Genomic DNA, 26,744 nt, shown 5'->3' with positions numbered 1-26,744 from the left:
GATTGCGTTTTAGAAGAATTGTGTAGTGGAGGTGCGTACTGCTTGCTTTTCTTACGTGTTAAGTTCTGGGAGGGCGAACGGTGCATATCGCCTGCGGGAGTGCATATCACCTGCGGATTATAGTGAATTAAGCTTGCTGTTCCTTTTCTATCATGAACATCCGCAAAGTAACGCCTGCTTCTTTCCCACATATAATAGGTATATATCTTAAACGTTTATAATAGAAACATTTTAGTGATTAACGTTTAATATAAAATTTAGTGTCACATGGGTGCAAATTCGGTTGCGCACAAATCTAACTAAATTAAATTGACTAACGACTGAATACTAACCCGATCTTAGTACTTTAGAGCGAATCAAACGCCAAGACTGTTTTTTTAATATCATGGGCAAAATATAAAATTCTGACAATTCTCAATATGATCTTAAACATTTAAGTCATCTTGATCTTGCCCTGATAGTGGATAAATATGCTGGTGCAAAGGATAGCATTACTTTTCAATACTGTCAATTTAGTTTACTTACGAGTTTGTATACAACTAAACAGTCACTATTACCTAATTAAACTACATATTTTATGCTTATGTAGAATTTGATAAATATGGCTTCATTTGTAATTTTAAATTTAAAAATGTTTGGGGGTACCCCCCCTTCTCACTCTGAGAGGAGATCTGTGCTCTGTAGTGAGCCGGCGATGGGTTGATCATGATTTATAGTGTACTCAATTAAGTAATACGCATGTCGCATAAGCAATTATTTTAACGCATACGCCGTCCGCCGCGACGCTATAAATGGTACAGCTGTATTAACAAGAGCTGGAACGTACAACACATTCACACATTACGCTACTGTAGCCTGGAGAGTGAAATAGGCTTATACGAGTGTATATACCTGATTGTAGAAAAATTATAATTTTTCTACAATCAGGTACAGGCACGCATCGTGTGGCGTTTGGATCGGGTGGTGTTACTACCAGCATTACAGATAGGCTGTCTCGTTTAGACTTAGCTCATAATAATAAGTTGTCCGGTATTGTTCGCATAGACAAGCCCTTGCCCCGGCTGCGGCGCCCATCGTAGGCAGTTGAGGCTTGTGAAGCCGTTCTCCCAGGTTTGCTCCAATTCCTTGATGGGCGACAGGCCAGTTCGGCTCGTACTCTCTGAAAGTGTTTTTGCTTTTATTAATTTTTTTCTTTACTTCTAGCAGCTGCATTACCTATAGCACATTACATTATCTATACAGTCTGATTAGATATACGAATACAGATAGATCATAGGCACATTTTGGATAGGCACAAATTAGACACAATTAAGATAGAATTTTAAAATAGAGCGTATTTTAATAAATTGAGGCACACTCGGTATTTACGCCAATACGCCATTCGCCGTGTACAGGTCGTAGGTACCGACCTAGCCGCGACCAGTCTGGAGTGTAACACCAAGTTACCTAATGGGTCGAGGCGGTAGAGAAGCGCAAAGACGCTGCTCCGGCCGTGGGGCGCGAGGGTGAAGCGCCGCGAGCCGAGGCCGACGGCCAGGTGGCGAGCGGTGGGCGACAGAGTGACCGACACCGCGCTTTGCTCCAGCACCGCCGTGTGCCGACACTGACCTAGCGGCGACCAGCCCGGAATGTAACACCAAGTTACCTAATGGGTCGAGGCTGTAGAGAAGCGCAAAGACGCTGCTCCGGCCGTGGGGCGCGAGGGTGAAGCGCCGCGAGCCGAGGCCGACGGCCAGGTGGCGAGCGGTGGGCGACAGAGTGACCGACACCGCGCTTTGCTCCAGCACCGCCGTGTGCCGACACTGACCTAGCGGCGACCAGCCCGGAATGTAACACCAAGTTACCTAATGGGTCGAGGCTGTAGAGAAGCGCAAAGACGCTGCTCCGGCCGTGGGGCGCGAGGGTGAAGCGCCGCGAGCCGAGGCCGACGGCCAGGTGGCGAGCGGTGGGCGACAGAGTGACCGACACCGCGCTTTGCTCCAGCACCGCCGTGTGCCGACACTGACCTAGCGGCGACCAGCCCGGAATGTAACACCAAGTTACCTAATGGGTCGAGGCTGTAGAGAAGCGCAAAGACGCTGCTCCGGCCGTGGGGCGCGAGGGTGAAGCGCCGCGAGCCGAGTCCGACGGCCAGGTGGCGAGCGGTGGGCGACAGAGTGACCGACACCGCGCTTTGCTCCAGCACCGCCGTGTGCCGACACTGACCTAGCGGCGACCAGCCCGTAATGTAACACCAAGTTACCAAATGGGTCGAGGCGGTAGAGAAGTGCAAAGACGCTGCTCCGGCCGTGGGGCGCGAGGGTGAAGCGCCGCGAGCCGAGGCCGACGGCCAGGTGGCGAGCGGTGGGCGACAGAGTGACCGACACCGCGCTTTGCTCCAGCACCGCCGTGTGCCGACACTGACCTAGCGGCGACCAGCCCGGAATGTAACACCAAGTTACCTAATGGGTCGAGGCGGTAGAGAAGCGCAAAGACGCTGCTCCGGCCGTGGGGCGCGAGGGTGAAGCGCCGCGAGCCGAGGCCGACGGCCAGGTGGCGAGCGGTGGGCGACAGAGTGACCGACACCGCGCTTTGCTCCAGCACCGCCGTGTGCCGACACTGACCTAGCGGCGACCAGCCCGGAATGTAACACCAAGTTACCAAATGGGTCGAGGCGGTAGAGAAGTGCAAAGACGCTGCTCCGGCCGTGGGGCGCGAGGGTGAAGCGCCGCGAGCCGAGGCCGACGGCCAGGTGGCGAGCGGTGGGCGACAGAGTGACCGACACCGCGCTTTGCTCCAGCACCGCCGTGTGCCGACACTGACCTAGCGGCGACCAGCCCGGAATGTAACACCAAGTTACCTAATGGGTCGAGGCGGTAGAGAAGCGCAAAGACGCTGCTCCGGCCGTGGGGCGCGAGGGTGAAGCGCCGCGAGCCGAGGCCGACGGCCAGGTGGCGAGCGGTGGGCGACAGAGCGACCGACACGGCGCTTTGCTCCAGCACCGCCGTGTGCAGGCACTGACCTAGCCGCGACCACTCCAAAGAGTAAACACCTAAGAATTACAAAACAATGTAGTAGAATAGACAATAACTTTTATTATTTATAAGGAAAATAGCTATTCTCCGACGCAAAAGCCATAAGAACTTACCTAACCAGTGATTAGTATTCCTCAGTCGAGGTACAGGATGGAGTGCCACCAGTAGTCTGCCGTCCTTTGATATATCAATACTTGCGTCGTTGTGTATTCTGCACCGTTGAACGACCACGTTTTTTGAACCTGGGCATAATTTTGACAGTTTAAGTAAGGCTTTTTGAATAGGGTTGAACATGGATTTTATAGTAATTATTTTGGGTTTATTTGGACAGGAGTGTGATGGATGAGCAGCCTTCTTCAATACTCACTGTCGGCAATATCGGGCGTGTTGCCCGTCGTGAAGTCCCAGGCCTGCACGCGATGCGACGGCGCCGGCAGCGCTTCGGAGATAATGCTCGCGTCCAGCAGCCCCGCCATGCCACCCATACGCCGCATGCCCCCCAACCCTCCGGGCCCACCTCCGCCGCCGGCCGGCGCGCCCCCACCCCCAGGAGGGCCACCAGCGCCCTCGCCATTACCATCTTCGTCTATCACCATAGCGTTCTGCCAATGAAATCAAGCTGTATGACTTGGCAGCTTGAAATACAATTTATTTGCATACCAGCAGCTCAACGATTGGACTTTATATACGAACAATGTGTACTGTACGACAATACGTATCCATAACCATCTACCGTCACACATGTAATGAACCTATCATCTTTTAGATGTTATTTATTTAATTTTTTATTAAACAAAAGCTATTGTAATGTTGATGAATTTTAGAATGACAAATTCTAAATAATAATTTTTACATGATGACATAATGATTAAGAAGGTGAGATGAGAGGCTGGGTTTCAATAAATTTTGCACACCATACTTGGCAGGATATGTGATTACCATGTAAATAATGTATTTACTTGCACCATATACGAGCAAAATGATGATCACAGGGTTCCCGCACTTATATCGCGTTTCCAGTATACAAGAAGGAAGAGGTTTTTAGAATTAGTAAAGATTGCAACAGATCGTTTAAATATCAGGAAGTCTATTTTGAAAAACCTGCATCAATCATTCTTACAATCTCAATTGTTATGATTGGCTGAATTTGTGCGATTCTTGTTGCAACAATGCATTGTAGTCAATTATAGTGAGCGAGCGTCAATCAATCAGAGGTGATTGTGATCCGTGACATTGTAGCTGTAATTCTACCGCAGTCGAGCAGCTGAGCTAATATTATAGTGTCCGTATTATCTGACAGCACAAACAATCGATACAAAGTCAAAATAATATAATATGATAATTTACTTACTTGGGCGAGTATAATGGGTTGTAAATATTCGTGAATTCTCGGTAGTCTTTGTGGTGGGTTTGCCGGCGCGTCGGGGTTGCTTATGCTGAGATCGCCCACTTGCAAAAGAGGAACTGCCGCGGCAGCTGCATCCTCTATGGCCGCTTGATATTGTTCCAGTCTTGATTCTTCCGTTGGCCTGTTGGTGGCACCTCGTGACAAAATGCGTTCGCGTGTAAGTATGTGCGGTCTGTACTCGAATGATGTGAAGGACCGTCGAATATTAGAGTCCGGATCTTGCAAAGTCGAACGGTTCTCGGGAGGACTGTCGTTAGTCGGTGGCAAGTTGAACATCTCTCGAACCGACGACGGCGTGTACAGTCTTATCGTTTGCAAACGTCTGAACCTACTCCTTGCAGCATTACGCAACCTCACAGCTTGCATGTGAGCCAATCTTATTAAATTGATTCTATGCTCAAATTCGTTCATCATTTCTGGAGGTAGTCTGGAGGGTCTAGTATTAAAACTATCGCTGGATAGAGCACTAGAGGGACCGGCGACAGGTTGTGTACTCTGGGATTCAGTTCGAGCCGCTCTTAACGGCTTTGAACTACCCCTATTGGGTAGCAAACGCAACGCAGGAATCCTGTGAGAGGATACAGGCGGACATACTCTCTTTTTAATTAGAGGATGGGCTGTGGGATTTGTTTTATGTAACGCTTTGAGTCGCCTACTTTCCATATATAAATCTCGTCTGTTTCTAGCTGTCATTGAATAATTTCTATTTGCCGCTGAAATCTGTACTGCGAGACGATTACTCCATCTTTGAGTTATATTGCTTTGTGTAGAAGTTGAAGGTAAAGGAATTGCAGCTTCCTGTGTGTTTTTATCAGTACGTGTGGACTGAGAGCTTGTAGAGTTATCTCGCCTGACACGTTTGCTAGCGCTGCTCTGTAAACGATCTTCTTCCACGTCACTGGGAACGGCGTTTTGAAGCGGTTCGTCAGGTCCATCGACATTTACAGGACCTGTGTGATCGACATTTTCTAGGCGAATAACATTCAGTGAATCGACACGTTGAGGCGATGTATTATTACTAGCACGTCCATTATTTCTATTTGTCATCAACATTAGGCAAGTTAGGGCCAAAGCTTTTTTCAACGAACGTAACATATTTATGATCAGCTGACTTAATCCTCTCTCCTCTAAGCACATCATCATCATATTAAACATGATGGATAGTACTTGCATAGCACGCATTCGAATTTCGTGTCGAGTTGCACTTACTTCCATTGCTCTGGCAAACTCTCGTCGAGGCCTATTTAAATATCTCTGAGGTATGCGAGTAGCGGCAGGAATACGTGACCGACGTCTAAGCTCGTCTTCTGGCCTCCACCGATAGCTGGACTGTAATCGCCTTCTAAGCGACGGCGAAGAACGAACGCTGGATGGTCTAGTTTGAGGCGATTTGCTTGCTGATGGTTGTCCGCTGTTACTTGGACTATCTCTAGACGTACCCTGTTCGGGCTCATCGGAGGGCACATTTTCAGTGTTTGTCGATTCAGAGTTTCTGGTACTCTCTCCCTGGTTACTTTGCGTCCTTGAGTTTCTGCTAGGCGCTCGAGTAATGTTGTCTGTCACTTCAGTTAACATCATACACCTTTCCAAAAGTGATCTCGTGTAGTGACTGGGCAAATCTTGTCGTCCAGTTTCTCTGTGTAGCATTAAAATTCGCCTACGTAGATTTTCCCACATATTTCGTAATTCTGGCATCGTAGTACGGTTACCGCGTAGCCACATATTAGTAAGTTGCATAGTATGCTTTTGCAAGGCATTAACTCCACCGCGAACTTTTCTAAAGGCTTCTTCTGGTGGGATCCGACCAGTACCCCAAAAGCTATCTGTACTTGTTGATGGCCTGTTAGAATTTATGTCATTAGAGTCATTCTGTTCCGAGTTTTCGGGAACCTCATTATTAGATGTGCCTGGGTTATCATTGTTAGACGTGCTGGGGCCTTCGCCTGCCGCATTGTTCTGGGTCCGTACACGAAATCGACTGCTATTTGCAGATACATTAATACCACCCGTTTCACGGTTTGGATTTCGCAGCCGAAATTCTCCTAATTCAAAAACTAACCTATCCGTAGCATGCGCCCCTCGTTCGGAAGAGCTCGATGGCCCTGCACCGCTGGATTGTTCAGGATCTCTCGTGTCATCCTCCCTAAATGTAGAATTCCTAGTTCTAAATATATTAACTTCTGGTGACTGATCACTATCCGATTCTGAACTGGATGATAATATCATCCTCGATGGTCGTAAATTCGAGCTGAACAAACGAACACGGGGACGCGTCGACGCCCTCGGGCGGTCGCCACTTTCATTACCATCCGAGTGCGCTCTATCTCCACTACTTCGACGGGGAATATCTTCTTCGGCACTAAGACTCGATAGAGACATATTTGTTATTAAATTTAATAGTCTCGTACCCGAATCTCTAAGAATATCACGTATTAAATCAAGACTTTCATTAATAGTTTGCGCGTCTACTGGTGCAGATGATTGTGATTGAGAAGTGTTAACACTAGTGGTCTGAGTTGCGTTAGTCGCCGAAGTCGGTGGTGTGTTTTGTCGAGAAGTTCGTGTGGGGGCATTATCTGAAGTAGTCGAAGAGTTATCGTTAGGTACGGAAACGACTATTCGTCGACCGCGCCATCTGCGGGGGGACAAATCTAAGAGCGAGGGCGAGTGCGGCCTGTAGGCTGGAAATATACTGGTGCGAGAGGAGTTCGCCACATTATTTGTAGATTGTTGGGCAACCAGGCTAGTAAATGAAATTCTGCTCGGTCGTGGTGTTCCATTTGTAGAGGAAAATGGATTGGGCAAAAGCCTAGATGCTCGTTCGTTCTGGTCGACTGTTCGAAATGATCTTCCAGAAGTGTCATTTAGAGGATGGAATGCGGAAGGTCTTGAGCCAAAAATGGAATGTTCCTGACGTGACGAATTTCGATCCCTGTAAATAAAGAAAATACATGCAGTAAAGTTAAGATCCTGTAAATTAGTTTAACACAATGATTGACGCATCATCTCTTTACCTGGAAGGGCCACTATGAAAAGATAAAGCATCAAGATTGAGCAGGCGGCTACTACCTCCTTCGCCGTCTCCACTGTCAGTTTCTTGTCTATTGCTAGATGTGGCCGTAGTAGGATTTTCTGACACAAAATTAGAGACAATTATGTTACAAAGATTGGAAAGAACACTTCGATAAAATGTCTTTAGAAAAAGGAATATTGTATCGAACATTGCAATGTGAGCCTCCTCATAAACCTTGGAGCAGTTATACACGAATGAAAAGGAAATACATTGTAGTGTTGGCCCACAGGCCACATACATACAGTCATACATACATAGTACCTACCTAAGTAACATTGTTGTGAAATTTGTATGATAAGATAGGATTGTAGGATAAGTTAGAATTGAATACAGATTGAATTTTAGGTATAAAATGTACTGTAGTCTGTAGAACGCAACTTGGCCGGTGTTTTTTGACAATAATAACAGTGATGGAAGTGAAGGATTTAAAATTACCTTTATTTACAAAGATATATTATGTATAGCGTAGAAACGATATTTATCAAAAAGTCGCAGCACGAAGCGCACCGAAAAAAACTTGGGCGCAACCTCGTTAAAATAATATAAACTGATTTTTTAGAACTTGCTTATACATAGTAAAATAGCGTTTGTGGTACTGTGAACATGCCAGCTTATGTTAACCGCCCTGTATGATTCCCACTTTTGTGGGAATCATACACCTCTATCATTACTCTGTATCACACTTCCTACATCATCCTGCCGGTTCCGCAATTTTTGACATGTATTGAAAAAAATATTTGGAAATATTTAGAATCAAATTTGCCTATTGTTATGTTAAGCGGTCACAAATCTAGCCTGATTCAGAGTTATCTAGCCACAGTTTTTTGATTTTGTATTTAAAAAAGGAAATTGTTACTTGATATTCATAATGATAATGAAACTGCAACTGGACTTACCGTCATCAAGTTGCGGTGTGGACGTGTAGGAGCGCGCCACTCGCGTGTAGCTGTTAGCTTCAGGCGATGGGTCCGTCTCCATCGGATCTGTACCGCGGTCCGTCTACAATAGTTTCAATTGTCATGGCTTAGGGCGTTTGCGCACTCATTCGTATTCGATTCGTTTTCGTGATTCGTGAAAATACGATTCGAAGTAGTCGTCATCAAAACGTCCGTGCGCTTGTACTCTCATTTGATACTTATTTTGACGGATCACGAAAACGTATCGAATACGAATGAGTGCACAAACGCTCTTAAGCTAATCGAACCCATATTGGTACTGATTCCGATCGCAACTTTTTAGAGTATTTGCATCTTTTTCTTACCAAAGTAATAAGAAAAGGCCAAACAAACTCAATTAAATTTAAAACTGTCAAACCTCATGACTTTAGGTGCCAGTCTTGACTCAAGACTCTTGAGCATAGTATTTACATTTTGAAAGTAGCACTAAAATTTAGAGTATTTGATTCAAAATTAATTTTCCGTCCTTTTATAGTAATATTAAAAAGAAAAAGATGCAGATATGTACTTTAAATTTCGTTTCGAGAATAACATCAGAGTCGTCATTATGTCGCGAAGTACGCGCTGAATCAATACGACGTAAATAAAAAAGAATTATGGTTCATTTACAGTCTTTTAATAAGTATAGATGATTATAGTCCGTACAAAATTATTTTTCACGCGCCATTTTAACTCTACGGGTTAACTGTGAAAAGTACGGTTCACCTTTAAAATAACGACTAAAATCGTACTTTTGACATGAAATTTGACACAAAAAGTTAAAAAGGCGCGTGAGGAGTTAAATTTTACACGTTATAAAACGCTACAGTCTACGTTTTTTTAATAGTAGTAGTAGTAATGTGCATATTGGATAGGCAGGTACTTCAAATATTAGATTGTTAGGAAATAAAACAGTGTTAAGTATTAGTTATTACGTAATAATATTCTACGTAAAACTAACAATGTATTTACCGTACTGGGAGGTGGCGGCGTCACCGTAAGCCTGTGTCGAACCATAAATAGACGCTGGTAGTTCCTCACTAGACTGTCATATCTCTGAACCAAGTTCTGATAAGAATTGACAATAATATCCTGTGTGGAGCCGGAATTATCTTGCGGTCTACCGTTTCCTGGATTGTCGTCAGAGTCCTCCCGTCGTGCGGTGCTACTAGTGTTCGTTGGATTTGAAGTTGGGTTATGTTGAAGAACACTATTACTAATCCCTCCAGGCATGGGTCGTAATGATATTCCAGTTATCAGTTTGTAACCCAATGAATCAAACGCCACATACCTGAAATTTAAGGTTGATTTTAAAAATCCAACTGTTTTTATCTGTATTAGCAACTAGCTGATGCACGCGACTTCGTACGCGTGGATTCAGGTTTTTAAAAATCCCGTGGGAACTCTTTGATTTCTCGGGATAAAAAGTAGCCTATGTCACTCGCCAGGTCTTTGGCTATACCCATGCAAAAAATCACGTCGATCCGTTGCTCTGTTGCGACGTGATTGAAGGACAAACCAATAAACAAACACACTTTCACATTCATAATATGGGTATTGATTTATGACTATGCAAAAGAAGACATATTTTCAGTCATATTTTGGAACTTTCAAGTATATTTTGTAACTAGATGATGCGCGCGACTTCGTCCACGTGGATTTAGGTTTTTGAAAACCCATTGGGAACACTTTGATTTTTTAATAATAAATAAAGATAAAGTAGCCTATGTCTTTCCCCAGGACGCAATGCTATCTCTGTACCAAAACTCCTCAAAATCGATTAAAGGGATGAGCTGTAAAAAGCTAGCAGACAGACAGACACACTTTCGCATTTTTAATATTAATAATATGAACTAGTGTTGAGGAAACTTTGAGATTTGTCGACTTCTCTAGAATATGAATGACAAACACATTTGATAGTGATAGTGGGAATGGGGATTCATGACATGGCTCAACTAAATAACAACATGAATCCATGTCTTTATTCTTAGTACATGTTAATAAAATTTATCATCATCATCATGATCAACCCATTACCGGCTCGGCGGCTCACTACAGAGCACGGGTCTCCTGTCAGAGTGAGAGGGGGTTTGGCCATAGTGTACCACGCTGGCCATGTGCGGATTGGTAGACTTCACACACCTTTGAGAACATTATGGAGAACTCTCAGGCATGCAGGATTCCTCACGATGTTTTCCTTCACCGTTAAAGCAAGTGATATTTAATTAATTAAAACGCACATAACTCCGAAAAGTTAGAAGGGCGAGCCCGGGATCGAACCCCGACCTCCGATTAGAAGGCGGACGTCCTAACCACTAGGCTATCACAACTTATATAAAATTTATAGTCCGAACAAAATGACTTCTCACAAGCCATTTTAACTCTATGGGTCAACCAACTGTCATGTCAAAAGTGCAGCCGGTCGATTCCGTAAAACCTGCATCAATCATTATCACAATCGCAATTGTTGTGATTTGCTAAATTCATGGTATTCTTGTTGCAACAATAAATTCTAGCCAATAGTGAGTAAGCGTCAACCAATCAGAGGTGATTGCGATCGTGACATTGTACCTGTCATTCTACCACAATCGCGCAGCTGATCACCTTTAAAACAAGGACTAAAAATCGTAATTTTGACATGACAATTGACACATAAAGTTAAAATGGCGCGTGAAAAGTCATTGTTTTAAATATAAATATTACATACCTGACTTTTTCATTTACATTATTAGTAGAAACCTTAGTAAAAGGAGCAGGTTGGCTCCAATCCCAAAAATATAGCTCATTGTATGTAGCAATGACCAACAATTGCTCGCGCGGATGGAACGCTATGGATGCTATAACTGTTTCTTTGGACACATTCCACACTTCACTGCCACCCTGTTGATAAAATGTTAAAAACAATTCAAATATTTATTTGACTAATCAAAAACTAGTTTTTAGGGTTCCGTACCTCAAAAGGAAAAACGGAACCCTTATAGGATCACTTTGTTGTCTGTCTGTCAAGAAACCTACAGGGTACTTCCCGTTGACCTAGAATCATGAAATTTGGCAGGTATGTAGATCTTATATCTGACATTTGGGGAAAAGTCTGAAAACCGTGAATTTAGGCTTACATCACACAAAAAAAATTAAATTGTGGTCATGAACTAATAATTAGTATTTTCAATTTTCTAAGTAAGATAACTATATCAAGTGGAGTATCATATGAAAGGTCTTCACCTGTGCATTCTAAAACAGATTTTTATTTATTTTCATGCATCATAGTTTTTGAATTATCGTGCAAAATGTCGAAAAAATAAGACTGCAACGGAACACTCATTGCGAGAGCCTGACTTGCACTTGGCCGGTTTTTTAAAGGAAGTCCTATTTAACATTTCCCTCTCCCTCCAATTAAACACAAAGCTTGTGCTAGAACTGGATCAACTTCCCCACAAACCCCTGGATCCACAAACCCCTATTTTACCACATGAGGGGTTGCATTTTCAAAAATCCTTAGCAGCTGTCTATGTCATAATAGTTATCTGCACGCCAAATTTCAGTTTAATCCATCCAGTAGTTTGAGATGTGCGTTGATAGGATAAGTCAGTCAGACACCTTTCCCTGTATATAATACTAGATGATGCCAGCGACTTCGTCGAATTAGGTTTTCAAAAATACCGTGGGAACTCTTTGATTTTCCGGGATAAAAAGTACCCTATGTCCTTCCCCGGGATGCAAGCTATATGTGTACCAATTTTTTTTTATTTTTTTTTGTTTATTCAGATACAAGTTATTTGACTTGACTTGACTGCAATCTCACCTGGTGGTAAGTGATGATGCAGTCTAAGATGATAGCGGGCTAACCTGAAAGGGGTATGGCAGTTTTTATTAAACTCATACCCCTTTGGTTTCTACACGGCATCGTACCGGAACGCTAAATCGCTTGGCGGCACGGCTTTGCCGGTAGGGTGGTAACTAGCCACGGTCGAAGCCTCCCACCAGACCAGACCAGAAATTTAGAAATTATAAAATTCCAAACCCCTGCCAGGAATCGAACCCGGGACCTCCCACTATTAAGACCACAGCGCTCACCACTGCGCCAGGGAGGTCGTCAAAACCTCCGTTCCACCAATTTCGTCAAAATTGGTTGAACGGATGGGCCGTGAAAGACAGACAGACAGACAGACACACTTTCGCATTTATAATATTAGTATGGACTAGATGATGCTCGCGACTTTTTCTGCGTGGATTTCGGTTTTTAAAAATCCCGTGGGAACTCTTTGATTTCCGGGATAAAAAGTAGCCTATGTCCTTTCCCAGAATGCAAGCTATCTCTGTACCCAATTTCGTCAAAATCGGTTGCACGGATGGGCCGTGAAAGGCTAGCAAACAGACAGACAGACAGACGGATAGACAGACAGACAGACACACTTTCGCATTTATAATATTAGTATGGATTTAGATTTTGTTCGATGTTGATAAATATTTTTTAACTTACACTGGAAATATCCCACACTCTGACTTGGCCGCCTAGGCAGCCTGAACCAATAAGTTGAGGGTGGGAGGGATGGAAAGCAATACACCATGGCGTGCGTGGATGTCCTTTTAAAATCCTCACATGTTTACCACTGGCCAGTTCTGACACATACACATTGTGATTGCCATGTGTGGATGCTACTTTGGTGCTACAAATAGAAATAAATTGTACTCAATTATTTTTTAGTATCTCAGAAAATATTACAAATAACTAAAGGCCAGACCGCATTAGACATACAGACACATTTTCGCATTTATTATATGAGTATGGATTTTGTTGCATATTTTAAAACTACATACCCATCTGGACTGAAAACCATGAGGAAAGTTGACCTGGGATATCCTGGCAATTCGCAACACTGCAATATAACAATAACAGACATTTATTATTCATATGAACAAAGACTTATAAAGCTTGGCCTCAGCACCCTCAAAAGCAGAAGAGAAAGAGGCAGTCTAATGAAACATACAAAATCTAATATATATAAAAATTATTGTGTGTTTATCTGATTGTGTTGCTAAGTGCAAAACTCGAGAACAGCTGAACCGATTTCGCTAATTCTTTATTTATAACTAGCTGATGCCCGCGACTGCGTACGCGTGGATTTAGGTTTTTAAAAATCCCTTGGGCACTCTTTGATTTTCCGGGATAAAAGTAGCCTATGTCCTTCCCCGGGATATAAGCTAACTCTGTACCAAATTTCATCAAAATCGGTTGAACGGTAGGACCGTGAAAAGCTAGCAGACAGACAGACACACTTTCGCATTTATAATATTAGTATGGATATTCCTTGAAGTAAGTACAAGGATGGTTCTTATAGAGAGAAAAATTCAAAGTTTAAAAAAAATATATTAAAGAATCGACTGTTAGGCGGTACGAAGTTCGCCGGGTCAGCTTGTACTAAATAATTATTATAATGTCCCAAATTTTGAGAGCATGCTTTTTCATAACACTTTCTCATCAACAGAGTTGTTCATATATGGAATAAATTGGCCATGGAAGTGGTAATGTCAAGTTCTGATAACCAGTTCCAGAATTGATTGTATAAACATTTGAAAAACTCGAAGCACTTATGATATAGACGCATCAGCAAAAGCTGCTTAGTCTATTATAAATTATAATAATAATTTTTCATGTTTTTCATGTCATAATATAATAACTGGTATGTTTTTAGGAAATCAATATATATAATTAATAATACTTAATTTCTTAATAATAATGGTGATTAATTCAATTTACAAAGACTTAAAAACTTATAACCCATTAACTACTAAATTATTATGAAACCTACAATAAATTAGAATCAAAATTTTAAATAAAATGTGTATTACTTTTGTTAACTTCTTTGAATCTTACTCTTATTTTTAATTGCTTCTGCACCAAGATATCTTCGGCTACATTTTCTAGTACTGTTTTGTTGGAAGGTGAATTTGGTGGATTGATGCCTCTTTCTCTCCACTGCCAGTTCCTGGCAATGTTGCCGACACTCGGAGTTTCATCGATTGCATCATTTTTGCATCCTAGCCATTCATTATCCAACACTGGATCCATTACCTGTGTTTAAGAAAAATATTGTACTTGCCTTTGTCTTGCTTTTGATTCACATCATTTATACACCTGCAGGTAAAGGCTGATTGTTCTATCTTCAAAAAGATTGAGAGACGTAAATGGTGCTGGATCAGACATAATAAAGTTAAATCTTTTAAAGACCAAGATCAAATTTACACCAGTTCTTACTCTGATTTTCTTAATATATGTAGAGCTGGATCTCTACCTATAGGATATATTAGGAATACCTACCCTAATCTGTTATTTAATTATGATAGAGAATATATGGTAGATAATGTGTAGATTGATACATCACATGTGTGTGTGTAAATACAATGTGATTTCGTTAGGCAACCTATGTGCGATATGTCATTCTACACATTATCTACCATATATTCTCTATCACAATTATACAACAGATGAGGGTAGATATTTCTAATAACCGATCTTAGGCCAATATGGGAATGACTAGATGACAGCAAAGGAGGGAGCATGACTTAAATGGATGGTGTAGAATAGCTAGGCCTATGTCAAAGAACAATCTGGTCTCAAAAAATGATACCTGAAACTGTTTTTATTAATTAGGTATAAGTTATAACTGAAAATTATTAATTTTCATTGCATAATAATTATAGATGATGATATTATTTCTTATATAATATTAGATCAGCTATTTTTTATAAATTATTTAAAGGCTCTTGTACAACTTCTCCTTACTAATAAGTAGGCCAGAATTACTTAATGCAAGTTTATATCAAACATTTCATGGCTTTGATGAATCAAGGACACACAACAATTTATAAATAACCAATGTTTTAAAATTAAAGAAATACAGTATTAATAAATAATTGTGCAGATCCAAATGTGCCATGAAAGGATACTAAACAAATAAATCCAACTATGAATAAAAGTACATATTTATACACAACAAGTTTATAGTACATATTATATAATGTGGTTAATATATATATCCTGAGTTTCTCTACGTGATCAAATCAGAAATAAGGAGATCCATAAGAGAACCAGAGTAACCAGCATAGCACAGTGGTTTGTGAAGCTGAAGTTGCATTGGGCAGCTCACACATAGTTAAAAAAACTGACAGACACTGGGGTTCTGAGATGCCAGTTGATAGCAAACCTCACACTGGAAAGTAAGACATTAAAAGACCCCATCCCTACATGGTGGACATACTAAACGAGTCACAGGGAGCCTCTGGATTTAGGTGAAGCAAGACTGTTTCATGTGGAAGTCCCTACAGCAGTGGACGTCTATTGGTTGACGATGATGATGGATATGCAATTAAAGCTATGGAATGAGCAGGAACAAAATAGGGATGCAATTTGTCATGGAATTATTGATTCGGCACTGTACCCAGTTGAATAGATTATATTAATTTTTTTGAATATTTACCTTATTAATTTGTGATGTAACAATAATAATATGATGAGACCTGAAATAGAAGTAATTTTTTATTATGCTGGCACTAACATTGCATTAACCAAAAAATAAATATGCCCAAACCTTGACAAAACACCACTAAAAATTCCAACCTAAAAATGTACCTCTAGAAAAACATGAACTTGGTTTGCAGATGAATCAAAGTTACTCAAAATTATTTAGATTGAATGAGGTTAATAATACTTAACACCAAGAACTACTAGTTTCAGACAATATTTTAAAATAATAAGATTAAGAAACGACAAGTGAGCCATATTGGAAAATGTCAACTGATTACATACCTAGTCTACCGTTTTATTTATAATTACGATGTTATTACGTAAATATTTTTCAGTCTAAAGGACTGTAAACTAGCAAAGGGTTAAAAGTGTATCGCTCAAAAATATCTAAACGTTTAGCCATTCTTCGTACGTAACAATAAACAATGACAATTACCTGGATCATATTGTAGTGATTTTATGAAGAAATAATATCCATGCTTTAATGCACAATTAATATTATTTATTTAAAATGCTAATAATATTTGTTTACTATAAAAACTACACTTTTACGACACAAAAATATCTAAAGAAAATTCTACGGCAAGCATTCAGCTGCGAACTGTCAAAATTTTCTGACACAGATAACATACAGATACAGGTATAGTAGGTTAACACAAGTATTGGTCAATGTGGGTAACTTTGTAACTTAGGAGTTAATTTTACTTTTCACAAGCTCAAGCAAGATCTTTTAACATGCTTTCTACCCTATTAAGCATCAGTACCCATATTATAAATGCGAAAGTGTGTTTGTTTGTTCAGAACTGAGGAGATCCGTAGGAGAACTAGAGTAACCGACATCTCAACGGGTTGCGAAGCTGAGGTGGCAATGGGCAGGGCACATAGTTCGTACAACCGATTGACGTTGGGGTCCCAAGGTGCTGGAATGGCGACCTCGCACGGGAAGACGCAGCGTTGAAAGACCTCCCACTAGGTGGACGGACGACATCAGACGAGTGGCAGGGAGCCGCTGAATCCAGGCGGCGCAAGACCGTGGCGTGTGGAAGTCCCTACAAGAGACCTATGTCCAGCAGAGGACGTCTATTGGTTGATGATGATAATGATGATGATGATAATGTTTGTTTGTTGATTTATTGGTTTATTGGTTTGTTGGTTTGTTGGGTTGTCATTCAATCACGTCCCAACGAAGCAACCGATTGACGTGATTTTTTGCACGGGTATAGTTAAAGACCTGGAGAGTGACATAGCCTACTTTTTATCCCGGAAAATCAAAGAGTTCCCACGGGATTTTTAAAAACCTAAATCCACGCAGCGAAGTCGTGGGCATCAGACCGTATTTTTCCAATCCACGTTGTGTCATGGAATTCCATATTCCATGATCTCCATTGACAATGTTGAATGCTAAGGTTTGACTGTGAATTTACTACTATTAGCGATACTAAGAGTTATGGAATTATTTATCTTAGTTATGATTTAAAATGATGATGTAGGTACCTAATCCAATTAATGTAAACCAGACTCAAGTAACATATTTTTTTCACGCAGAGTTCCATTTCATTTTGCTCCATTTTGCAGGGATTACGCACACCACTTTGACTGGTTGGGTTATAAAAGTCGTAACAGCTACAATATGGTGTAGTTACGCCGGCTACCTTTACCTACTTTAAATTAAAGAGACGCTGGCGGCTGGCTACTGTAGATGTACAGCCTACTATTGAGGTACGACAGGAACTATAGTAAGTAGCCGGTGTCGTACCTCTCAAGTCTCAAGTGGTCGGCAATCGGCATAGGTACCTCTAAAGTAGCCGGCGGGCGTACCTCTAAAGTAGCGATAGATAAATAAAGAGATATCCGTTTCGAATCAAAAAATAAATGGCCATGTTATAAATATACCTGACACCAACATCCAAAGTAACGGTAACGAAGGACACGGTAACGAGATATTTCCCAAAATTTGATTCGCGGCAATTTTGCGCGCGGGATAAATTATTATTTTTTTCGGAGAAGATGCGTCGTCGCTTTGCCTTGATTTAATTTTAACCCTACACTAAATATTATGATGTATGATTTATGAAATACGTAATGTTACATCAAAGATTTTTTATTTATACGTAAGAGTGATGGATAACGTCAACGAGTGAGTTTTAACGGAACGTAAAATGAAAAAAGGGTACCTACGTATCTAATCTATCTTTTCATACCTAGAGGCACCATAAATTTATTTTTGTACCTACCTATAATAATGATTAAGAGGAAAAGGCGACTGACTGACTGATCTATCAACGCAGAGCTCAAACTACTGGACGGATCGGGCTGAAATTTGGCATGCAGATATGACGTAGGAAAGGATTTTTGAAAATTCCACCCCTAAGGGGGTGAAATTCCTATTTCACCCCCTTAGGGGTTCAAACTCCTGTTTGAAATTTGTTTAGTCCACGCGGACGAAGTCGCGGGCATTAGCTAGTTAAACATAAAGTTCTCTGCAAAAATAATTATACGGTCCCAAGATTTTGATTAAATTGCATTGAGAACAATGGACAAGCTTGAAGTTGAAGATCAAATATTTTCGCTCTTTGTGTTTATGTATAGCAACAATGGTGCCTAATACCGAGCGTTTTCCGAAGCCCTTTGTTCCTTTTGTTAATTAAGAACTCTCATTTTTGTCTACTTTATCATATTATTAGACTATCAAAGACTTGATTGACATGGACGGGTCATTTCCCGGAATTGTGCCTGCCATGGTTGTAGGTAAGGAGGGTTTTGGGGGTTCAATCAATCACCCGCGTCCCCCGGAATCGAAGCAAAGCGAAATAATTTTGGAAATATATAAATAAGTGTCTGGAATTGAACCTCCGATCTTCTGAATAGGAGGGCGACTTCTTAACCAATAAGTTATCATCGCTCTACTTCTACACTTCTTACTAATAGAGATTATTATTAATAGAAAACACATCTTTTAGATTTAAAGTGAGTATCTACTGAGTATGATACCTGCGTATAGGTAGGTTCCCGTAATTCCATATACGCCATCAATCTTGAACGTATTTCTACGTTTCGTAAATGGATTGGTAACCGGGCTGACGTGTGATCGGTTACTAAGTACCTACTAGGTAGTTTCGGATATCAGTGAATGTTGTATCAAGCATAAATGGAAAATGTTTTACTTACTCTAAATGAAATCCTTCGTATACCTAGTCACTATTGTTACTTACACGTTATTTTTTTAAAGCTCTCTTTTTAACGGGAGCTTAAAAAATAATAAAAAAGCAAGATGGCAAAAATAAAATGGCTGCCATGCAAATTAAAAAAAAAGTATGTAGCGTTAGGTAGGTAGAATATCTTACACGATGGTACGGAACCCTTCGTGTGCGAGTCCGACTTGCACTTGACCGATTTTTCTTGGGTTTAGTTCTCATTTTTAGGATAGGAAATAGGATGATAGCAGTGGCGTGCACAGAGTTTGAAGTCAGGGTATGCATTAGTTAGGTAGGAACCTGTTTAAGTTAGCAGGTCATAATGAAAATATTATGCATTGATCTGTTACAACTGGGGTAAGCAGTGCATGTATGCCTCTATGACCTGCACGCCACTGGATGATAGGTACTCGTATGCTAGATCAAGAATGGATTGACATGACAAACGATGTTTATTCAAGCTTGAAGATAAAGCTCCATAGCGATAGCTCAGCTGGCGGCCATTCTCGTCAGGCGTCAAGGAGGGTTCAATCATGGTTCAATCCCTTCCGTGCCAAATCTAATAAAAATCATTGCGAATTTTCCCTATTCTCCAATAATAATAGTTTTTATCTTATTTATCATTCACTTGTTTTAATCCTATCATCATTATACTGAATTCGGGAGTTTTTTAAATAAACTTGTACACTTGACTCTAGCAATAATTTGCAAGTAGGTACATTTGTAGGTACTTACCTTCAGGAATTCGAAAAACGGTTTTCACACACCTGCAATATTTTTGAAAGACCTATCTAATGAAACCCCATACCATAAAATATACGAAAAAAATTATTCGACCCCACTTAATAAAGTATATGTACGATGGAGGTGGTCACTTTATGAATTTTTTGTTTCAAGATTTTATATTTATCACTTTGTCCGCGTGGCATATAGACATGTGAAACTAAGTAGATATATGGGCTCCTTGTTTAATACGGAACCATAAAAATGTATCAAAAATCTCAAAAATGTTGTTACCGATTAAACCAGTTACCTACAGATTTTACAGTAAAATCGGGGACTTGTACGCTTTTTACTCACTTTCTGAAATGCCGTTCGTCAGTTTAATCTGCTCGACAAACTGGGAATTTGCAATCGTGTAATTAAATGAACATCCCTAATAGAGTGAAGAGTAGAGAGGTGCTTGAATAAAAAATGATATTAAAAATTGTAATTCACACTTTAAAAGTTAATTTTTACATTAGCATAAGTAGGTTTAATTAAAAAGAAAAAAGCGATAGGCATAACTAGACAGTGAAAAGACATTAGTTGAAGGCTGATGAAATTATTCTTAAAAAGTACGATAATTACGGTATCCCGGCGCCCGTGATGTAAGACATTACATTACCCCCATGTTGAATAATCTACTATTCTTTGGGGTAGCAGCCTAATAGGTAAGTAAGTATAAACAAATAGCAAAAAACGTTGCACAAGGAGGAACATGAAAGGAGTAGGTAGACGTACTTTAGTAAGTATCTGAAGTGAATGGATTGTGCGTTATTAGATTTGGTGGATTGACATCCTTTCGCTGTATTAAACACATGGAAAGGGTTCATTTGTATCGCACAGCAAATGTTAATATTGCTAACGTCGACGAAATGGGGAATATTTAGGTACGTTGATATTATATCGAATAGTTTTCTCGTAGGTAATACATTCTTGTTTTGCGCACAATTAGAAGATTGAGTAAGGTGGTGCAAAGTTTCCGCAATCGAAATTGAGTAGCAGGAAAAACATACACATACATATAGCCAAAAAATGTCTACATAGAAATTTAACTTTTTAGACAGCCTGCCCTTGTAAAATTCAAACAGTAGGGAAACGCGTTAAGTACCTAAACGAAAACATTTAATCAAGCGAGAAGATAATTTTTAAGTAGTGGAAATGAAGGGAATAAATAGGTAAGCTGGCGGTCCTTCTCAATTCTCATTCGGGGGAAGGTTCAACCCATCGTTCATCCAGCCGGACAAAATAACATTAATGCTTTTACCCCATTCTACCCAAATTAGTTTCCTTGTTTATATTTACAACATCAATTTTTCACTGTTTATTTTTTTTTTATTATTAGGTTTTTATCAATAGGTAAGTATACATATTGATCCACCCCGGCGCTGAAATTTTTAAAAATCTTTTCTTCTTGGGTCTATGAGAACCTGCATGGAAAAATCTCAAGTTTAAAGACCTAAGTAGCGGTAAGCGGTAGGTTTATGGAATGGTTGTTGGTGGTAGGTTTATAGTATGGCGGGTGCACTAATCTAGTAACGTAAATAGATGCATTTAATGATTCAAAAGTTTAATTTAAAAAAAAAAATGGGATGTAATGTGTGCAGGCACTTTAGCTGCATCCCACATTCAGGCGACCTCCTCTATGGCGGGTGCAGCGGCCATCAGCGCCGAATAGGCTCGACGGGAGCTTGATATTCGTGCCTTTTGGTGTGGAGACCTTGTGGCTGTGGGGCCCGGGGGCTCGAGCTCTTTTTGAGGAAATTTCAAAAAGGGTTATCGAGTCAACCGAGGACCCGAGTGCTGGCAGCTACCTTGGTCAAAGAATTAGTTTGGCCATCCAAAGGAGTAATGCTGCCAGCATCTTGGGTACAATGCCTCGCTGCGGTGGTCACGATGAGGTTTTAGATTTAATTTAATTTATTTTAATTTTAGTTTTAATTTAATATTGTTTTTTTACTTTTAATTTAGATATAAAAAAATATTTCTTTGTATAAAAATAATAATTAAAAAACATTTTTATTTTGTTTATTTATTTATAACGAACATCTAGCAAATTACTGAGACAGATATTAGTGCCTAGAACTAATCTACGAAATATCAATAAGTTTATTCAAATGAGAGTCAAACTAAGTACGTCTAAGGTACGTCTGTTTGGATCGCACTACGAATACTATTTCTTTAGTAGTAGCTGAAGGGGTGTAAATTGTAAACATATACAGTTATTATGATATATGTTTGGCACACATTGCATTCATGTCATGTCAAAGAATGTTATCGGGACTCGGGAGCTTCCCGCTGCCTTGAGTTCTGCTTAGTTGCAACCTGGCTGTGTAAGATAAGCCGATTTCCTCCATGTATTGTCTAAAATTCAACTGGCTTTGAAACGTATTTGCTACCTACTTAGTAACTAAATATGAGAGCTTTTGAATAAACATAACACAAATGATGTAAATTGAGGTTTATTTGGCTCTGATCACTGACTGCACTTCCGTAGGTACCCGTTATTTAAATAGAAATTCATCCCTTAAGTACTTAGTATGATTCTTATTTCTTATCTATCACGTCATCCCCATAATATACTTATTTTTTTTAACTGACTTAAAAGGCAAGTACCTTCTCGCTGAAACGCAAGGCTGCCAGTCCACTGGTGCGGAGCTAGGTAGCGGAGCGGAGCGAGAAAGTGATGCGGAGCGGAGTTGCGGACTGTATCTGTGCATAGACGCTCCGAGTCACTGCCGTTTCTCATTTGTGCAACTCCGCTCCGCGTTAAAATCTATTATTTAATTGAACTAGTCCGCAAATCCTGGTCTACTGAAGCGGAGCGGGGGTTTTATGGAATTATATTGGTTAATATTTGCACAGCTCCGCTCCGCTCCTCTCTTCTTCAAATCAGTGGACAGACAGCCTAAGTGGTGCACTATAATCGCGAAATCGTGTGAAAATGTGAGTGTAAAACCTAATTCCAGAAGGTCTAAAGCGCCGGGCAAGCACATCGTTTAGGTACGCATCTCACGGAACAACCCATTTTATGCCTTAAGTAAAACTTAAGTAGGTAGTAATACCTCAATTCGAGTTAGCTAATATTCCACTTTTAACATAACAGGCTTTATTCTTTATTCTTTATTATTTGCGTTTCACATGCATCTACTTAAAATAATAACATGAGATACATATGAGACCCTGTTAGGGTATTGCAAAATATAGGTAAGTACATATAATTATTAAAAACCACTTTTACGGAATTCACTTACAATATTCATAAATTATATGTACCAGTTACTAACAAAATTACTTCAAAAATTGTGTTCAGTGAAAGGATTGTTTTGTTATTGGATTAGATAGATTGACATCCTTCCGCTGGATTAAACATACCAAGGGTCGATTTATTCGGATTTCGGATCACCCAGTAAGCTCGCAGTTCCACGTGAAATATTGCAATGGCCGACGACGCATTGCGTTAAATGGTGAAAATGCTGAAATGTGTTGAAATAATTCCTAATATTGTGTTAATGATTCTGTTTATTTGTTATCCATACTAATATTATAAATGCGAAAATGTGTCTGTCTGTCTGCTAGCTTTTCACGGCCCAACCGTTCAACCGATTTGGATGAAATGTGGTACAGAGTTAGCTTATATCTCGGAGAAGGACATAGGCTACTTTTTATCCCGGAAAATTGAAGAGTTCCCACGGGATTTAAAAAAATCAAAATCCACGCGGACGAAGTCTCAGGCATCATCTAGTAAGAAATAAGCTTTGAATCGGTTTTGCGTTTCTAGTACAAAATAATAAATATTCATCACTACCCATATTAGCAAAAGTCTGTTTTTTATTGGTTTGTCCTTTTGACGTGGATATTGTTAGAGATCTGGAGACTGGAGAGTGATATAGACTAGTTCTTATCCTGGAAAATTAAAGAGGACACGGGACTTTTTAAAAGCACATCCGTTTAACTGATTCATATGAAATTTGGTATTTGTGGTAACTTATGCGTCTCTGAAGTTGGAAAAGTTTGAAAAGTCGGAGCGGCACGCAAAGAAGAAGCAGACTTGTTATGCACTGAACTGAAGTTATGCACTGATCTGAAGTTATAAAAGATTACTTATAAAGTATTTTCTTGATCATACATGGTACGTTAATACTAAATACAACATTTTAGTGGCAGCAATACAATAACTAAAGAGATTAAATGAGCAACAGAGAACCAGCGCGGGTGTAAATTAATTAGCAAGTAAGTAGTTACAAAGTTAGAGATAAGTTTTTGAAGAGCCTTTTACGACTCTATAGTAAGATAACTATCCACAAAGGATTAATTAAGTAAGTACGTAGATATATTTTGCGATACAACTATTTTAACGGACTTTGTCTTAGGTGGGTAGGTTTGGAACTTCATGTACCCAATAAACAAAGAGTTACTTATTTCTATCTCCATGCCATTATAATTTGAACAGGTCATTTTAAAAACCGCACACAATGCTACTCCCTCTACCACCTCTCGCACTGCCAATGGTCACTGGTAGAGATCTCACATAGAGAAAAGTGCTTCCCTGTCCACTTTTACTATCTTTTCTTTTTCTCTTTATTGCAAATGCTTTTGGTACAATTTAAAAAAAAACAATTGGAATTTTTCAGAAATCCATAAAAACTGTCATTTACTAGCATGAGATTTTACTAGTAAACGAATTTTGAAGGGCTTGTTGGCTTTTTGTGGGTGAGCTTTATATGTCATCATCATCATCAACCAATAGACGTATAAAAACGATAAAAACATAATGAATGGACTAAAAACTCAAATGATCTGTTATATCTCTACCCATTGAAATATTTTATACTAAGTAAAATTATTGAGAAAGGGCCGGCGCGTGCCAGACCTTCATTATTTTAGAAAAGCTGCTCTGCGTACCTATTGGCCCCAACACGGGATGTTTATTTGGATCGTGGTGGCTTTGGGAGATAACAGGTAACAGGTAATTTACATTTGTGAAAAAATTTAATATGGCAGAGCAGACGTTTTTTAAAATTTCTTAATAATTATTATAACTTATTTTCATTATTTCTATTCCGAATATTATTTGCTTGTAATTTTTCACACTTCATATTTTTATGTCCCCGACAACCTCAGAAAGAAAATTACAGTAAAGGAAATTACGTCGGAACGCGACGGTCGAGTCGGCACGCCCCTAAAATACAAGGCTAGTAGACGTGATGGATCACGGCTCTAGTTATCCAGCATCACGTAATTGGATATCAGATCACAGAACATACCTACCTACCAATCGAAACACTATACGGTCTATGTAAAAACTAATAGATCACGCGGACAAAGCTCTGTACTATATCCATGGAAAATTACCGTAGATACCTACCTACTTACTAATAGTCTCTAAACTAAGCCGCGGATGAACGGATGGACAGACAGACGGACATGGCGAAACCATAAGGGTTCCTTGTTTACTACGGAACCCTAAAAATCTAAAAACGTTAAATAAATCTATAGAAAAAGAAACTAAACAAAAATAAGAATATAACATCATACATCACACTGTCGTTATTTTATTATTGTATATACCTACATTTATTCTAAATCTATTCTGTTAAAATAGTTTTAATTATAATTTTAAGTAATCTCTTTTGGCCTTCTGTTATACCTAGATTTAAATTTAAATAATAATTATGTATTTAAGCTGTTGATTACTTTCAAATAAACAAAATAAAAATAAAATCAAAACATTGAATAGCGGTATAGAAAATCTCGCCTGAAAAACTTGTGCGAACTCGATCCTTCGAATCTTGGCTCTCGGAAAGTTTTATGAATCGGATAAGATAGATTGAGCTCAGAATGCATTATTGGCTGTTCGAGATTGTGTCACAACTCACATCTCGCATTTCGTACAAGTTTATTGAAGTGTAATACTTATATTGATAAAAAAAAATCTTTAACGTCACGTCAATTTTCCATACGAGAAACGGTAACTATTCACTGTAAAATGTCGTACTTACTTAAATACATTTCAATGGGCGAGTATAGGTACAGGCATTTCTATATTTGTACCATGAAAAAAAAAAACATTTAAGTACGCACGCACGCAACTATTTTGAGAGTTTTTGACGTCAAATTTGTACCTAAAAGCGGTTACGCACTCAACTGATCCGAGTCCATGAAAATACGGATATAAAAAACTAGGACCAAACTCGGATATTGCTTACGCACTACTTAATCAGATCACTGATCCAAATCCAAGCTATTCAGTTCAGTCTATTCAGTGGACTTCTTTGACAGCTCTAGGTACGTTATACGTCCGATTTGAATCAAAATCTGAAACATTTGTACAGATCCGAAATATTTTTACGGATGAAGAATTCGGATGACGGAAGTCGGAGCTTGTGCGTAAGCTACCGTACAAATAGTTCTATGACTACTTCGGAACGCATTTCTACGGATTCGGATCGGTCCTAAGTCTATTAAATTCGGGTGTTTTTGTTGCAAATTAATTATTTACTACGTGGTTTGGATTTGGTCTGTCTGTCTGCCTGCTGGCTGTCCACGGCCCATTCGTTTGAGACAGCTTGCAGCTTGGGGAAGGAGATTTTGCCCGCAGAAAATGAAAGAGTTTCCACGGGATTTTCAAGTTCTTAAATCCACGCGGACGAAGTCGCAGGCGTCATCTCTAGTAAGTACTTCAATAAAGCTGTTTTTTAATCGAATCACAACGAAGTAAAATTGTCTCTGTCCAAGAATCAAACTGAGGGATTATTATGATTGAGATAGAGCGATTGTACTAAGCTTGTTGGATGTACCTAACTAGTTTCCTTATTAAAATGAATAAGAAA

The 26,744-nt window shown here is 39.8% G+C and overlaps 1 protein-coding gene and 1 long non-coding RNA gene across 4 annotated transcripts in view; both read right to left on the bottom strand.

Moving 5' to 3' along the window:
- LOC138402283 (uncharacterized) overlaps nt 1-26,744 on the bottom strand; it is a 154,726-nt gene that overhangs the window by 9,162 nt on the left and 118,820 nt on the right. The window lies entirely within an intron of this gene.
- On the bottom strand, nt 169-16,547 carry LOC117984491 (serine-rich adhesin for platelets-like). 3 transcript variants are annotated; one of them, XM_069498089.1, is made up of 14 exons: nt 16,392-16,547; nt 15,909-15,948; nt 14,306-14,503; nt 13,249-13,307; nt 12,911-13,097; nt 11,138-11,310; nt 9,403-9,721; nt 8,392-8,494; nt 7,437-7,554; nt 4,366-7,354; nt 3,382-3,616; nt 3,128-3,256; nt 2,840-3,031; nt 169-1,159 (listed from the first exon to the last, which is right to left on the bottom strand). In XM_069498089.1, the coding sequence occupies exons 3-14, from the start codon at nt 14,498-14,500 to the stop codon at nt 1,005-1,007; spliced, it is 4,854 nt and encodes a 1,617-aa protein (XP_069354190.1). In that variant the 5' UTR covers nt 14,501-14,503; nt 15,909-15,948; nt 16,392-16,547; the 3' UTR covers nt 169-1,004. The 3 variants fall into 3 exon arrangements, with proteins under 3 accessions (XP_069354190.1, XP_069354182.1, XP_069354185.1); XM_069498081.1 differs by lacking the exon at nt 169-1,159 and having other exon boundaries at nt 2,622-3,031; XM_069498084.1 differs by lacking the exons at nt 169-1,159; nt 16,392-16,547 and adding an exon at nt 16,020-16,076 and having other exon boundaries at nt 2,622-3,031.

Source organism: Maniola hyperantus, chromosome 1 (assembly GCF_902806685.2).
Source record: "Maniola hyperantus chromosome 1, iAphHyp1.2, whole genome shotgun sequence".
In the NCBI taxonomy this organism is placed as follows: Eukaryota; Metazoa; Arthropoda; class Insecta; order Lepidoptera; family Nymphalidae; genus Maniola; species Maniola hyperantus.
The sequence above is the reverse complement of the archived record's forward strand: the minus strand, read 5'-3'. Positions and strand labels throughout refer to the sequence as shown.

What these genes read in the sequence shown, in the direction of transcription:
- LOC117984491 (XM_069498081.1), bottom strand. Translation starts at nt 14,500, where the DNA reads ATGGATCCAGTGTTGGATAATGAATGGCTAGGATGCAAAAATGATGCA. An exon ending in AGAAGCAATTAAAAATAAGA is followed by an intron (nt 13,308 to 14,305) that starts GTAAGATTCAAA and finishes GTTATATTGCAG; the next exon opens with TGTTGCGAATTGCCAGGATA. An exon ending in GAATACTAATCACTGGTTAG is followed by an intron (nt 3,032 to 3,127) that starts GTAAGTTCTTAT and finishes TGTAATTCTTAG; the next exon opens with GTGTTTACTCTTTGGAGTGG.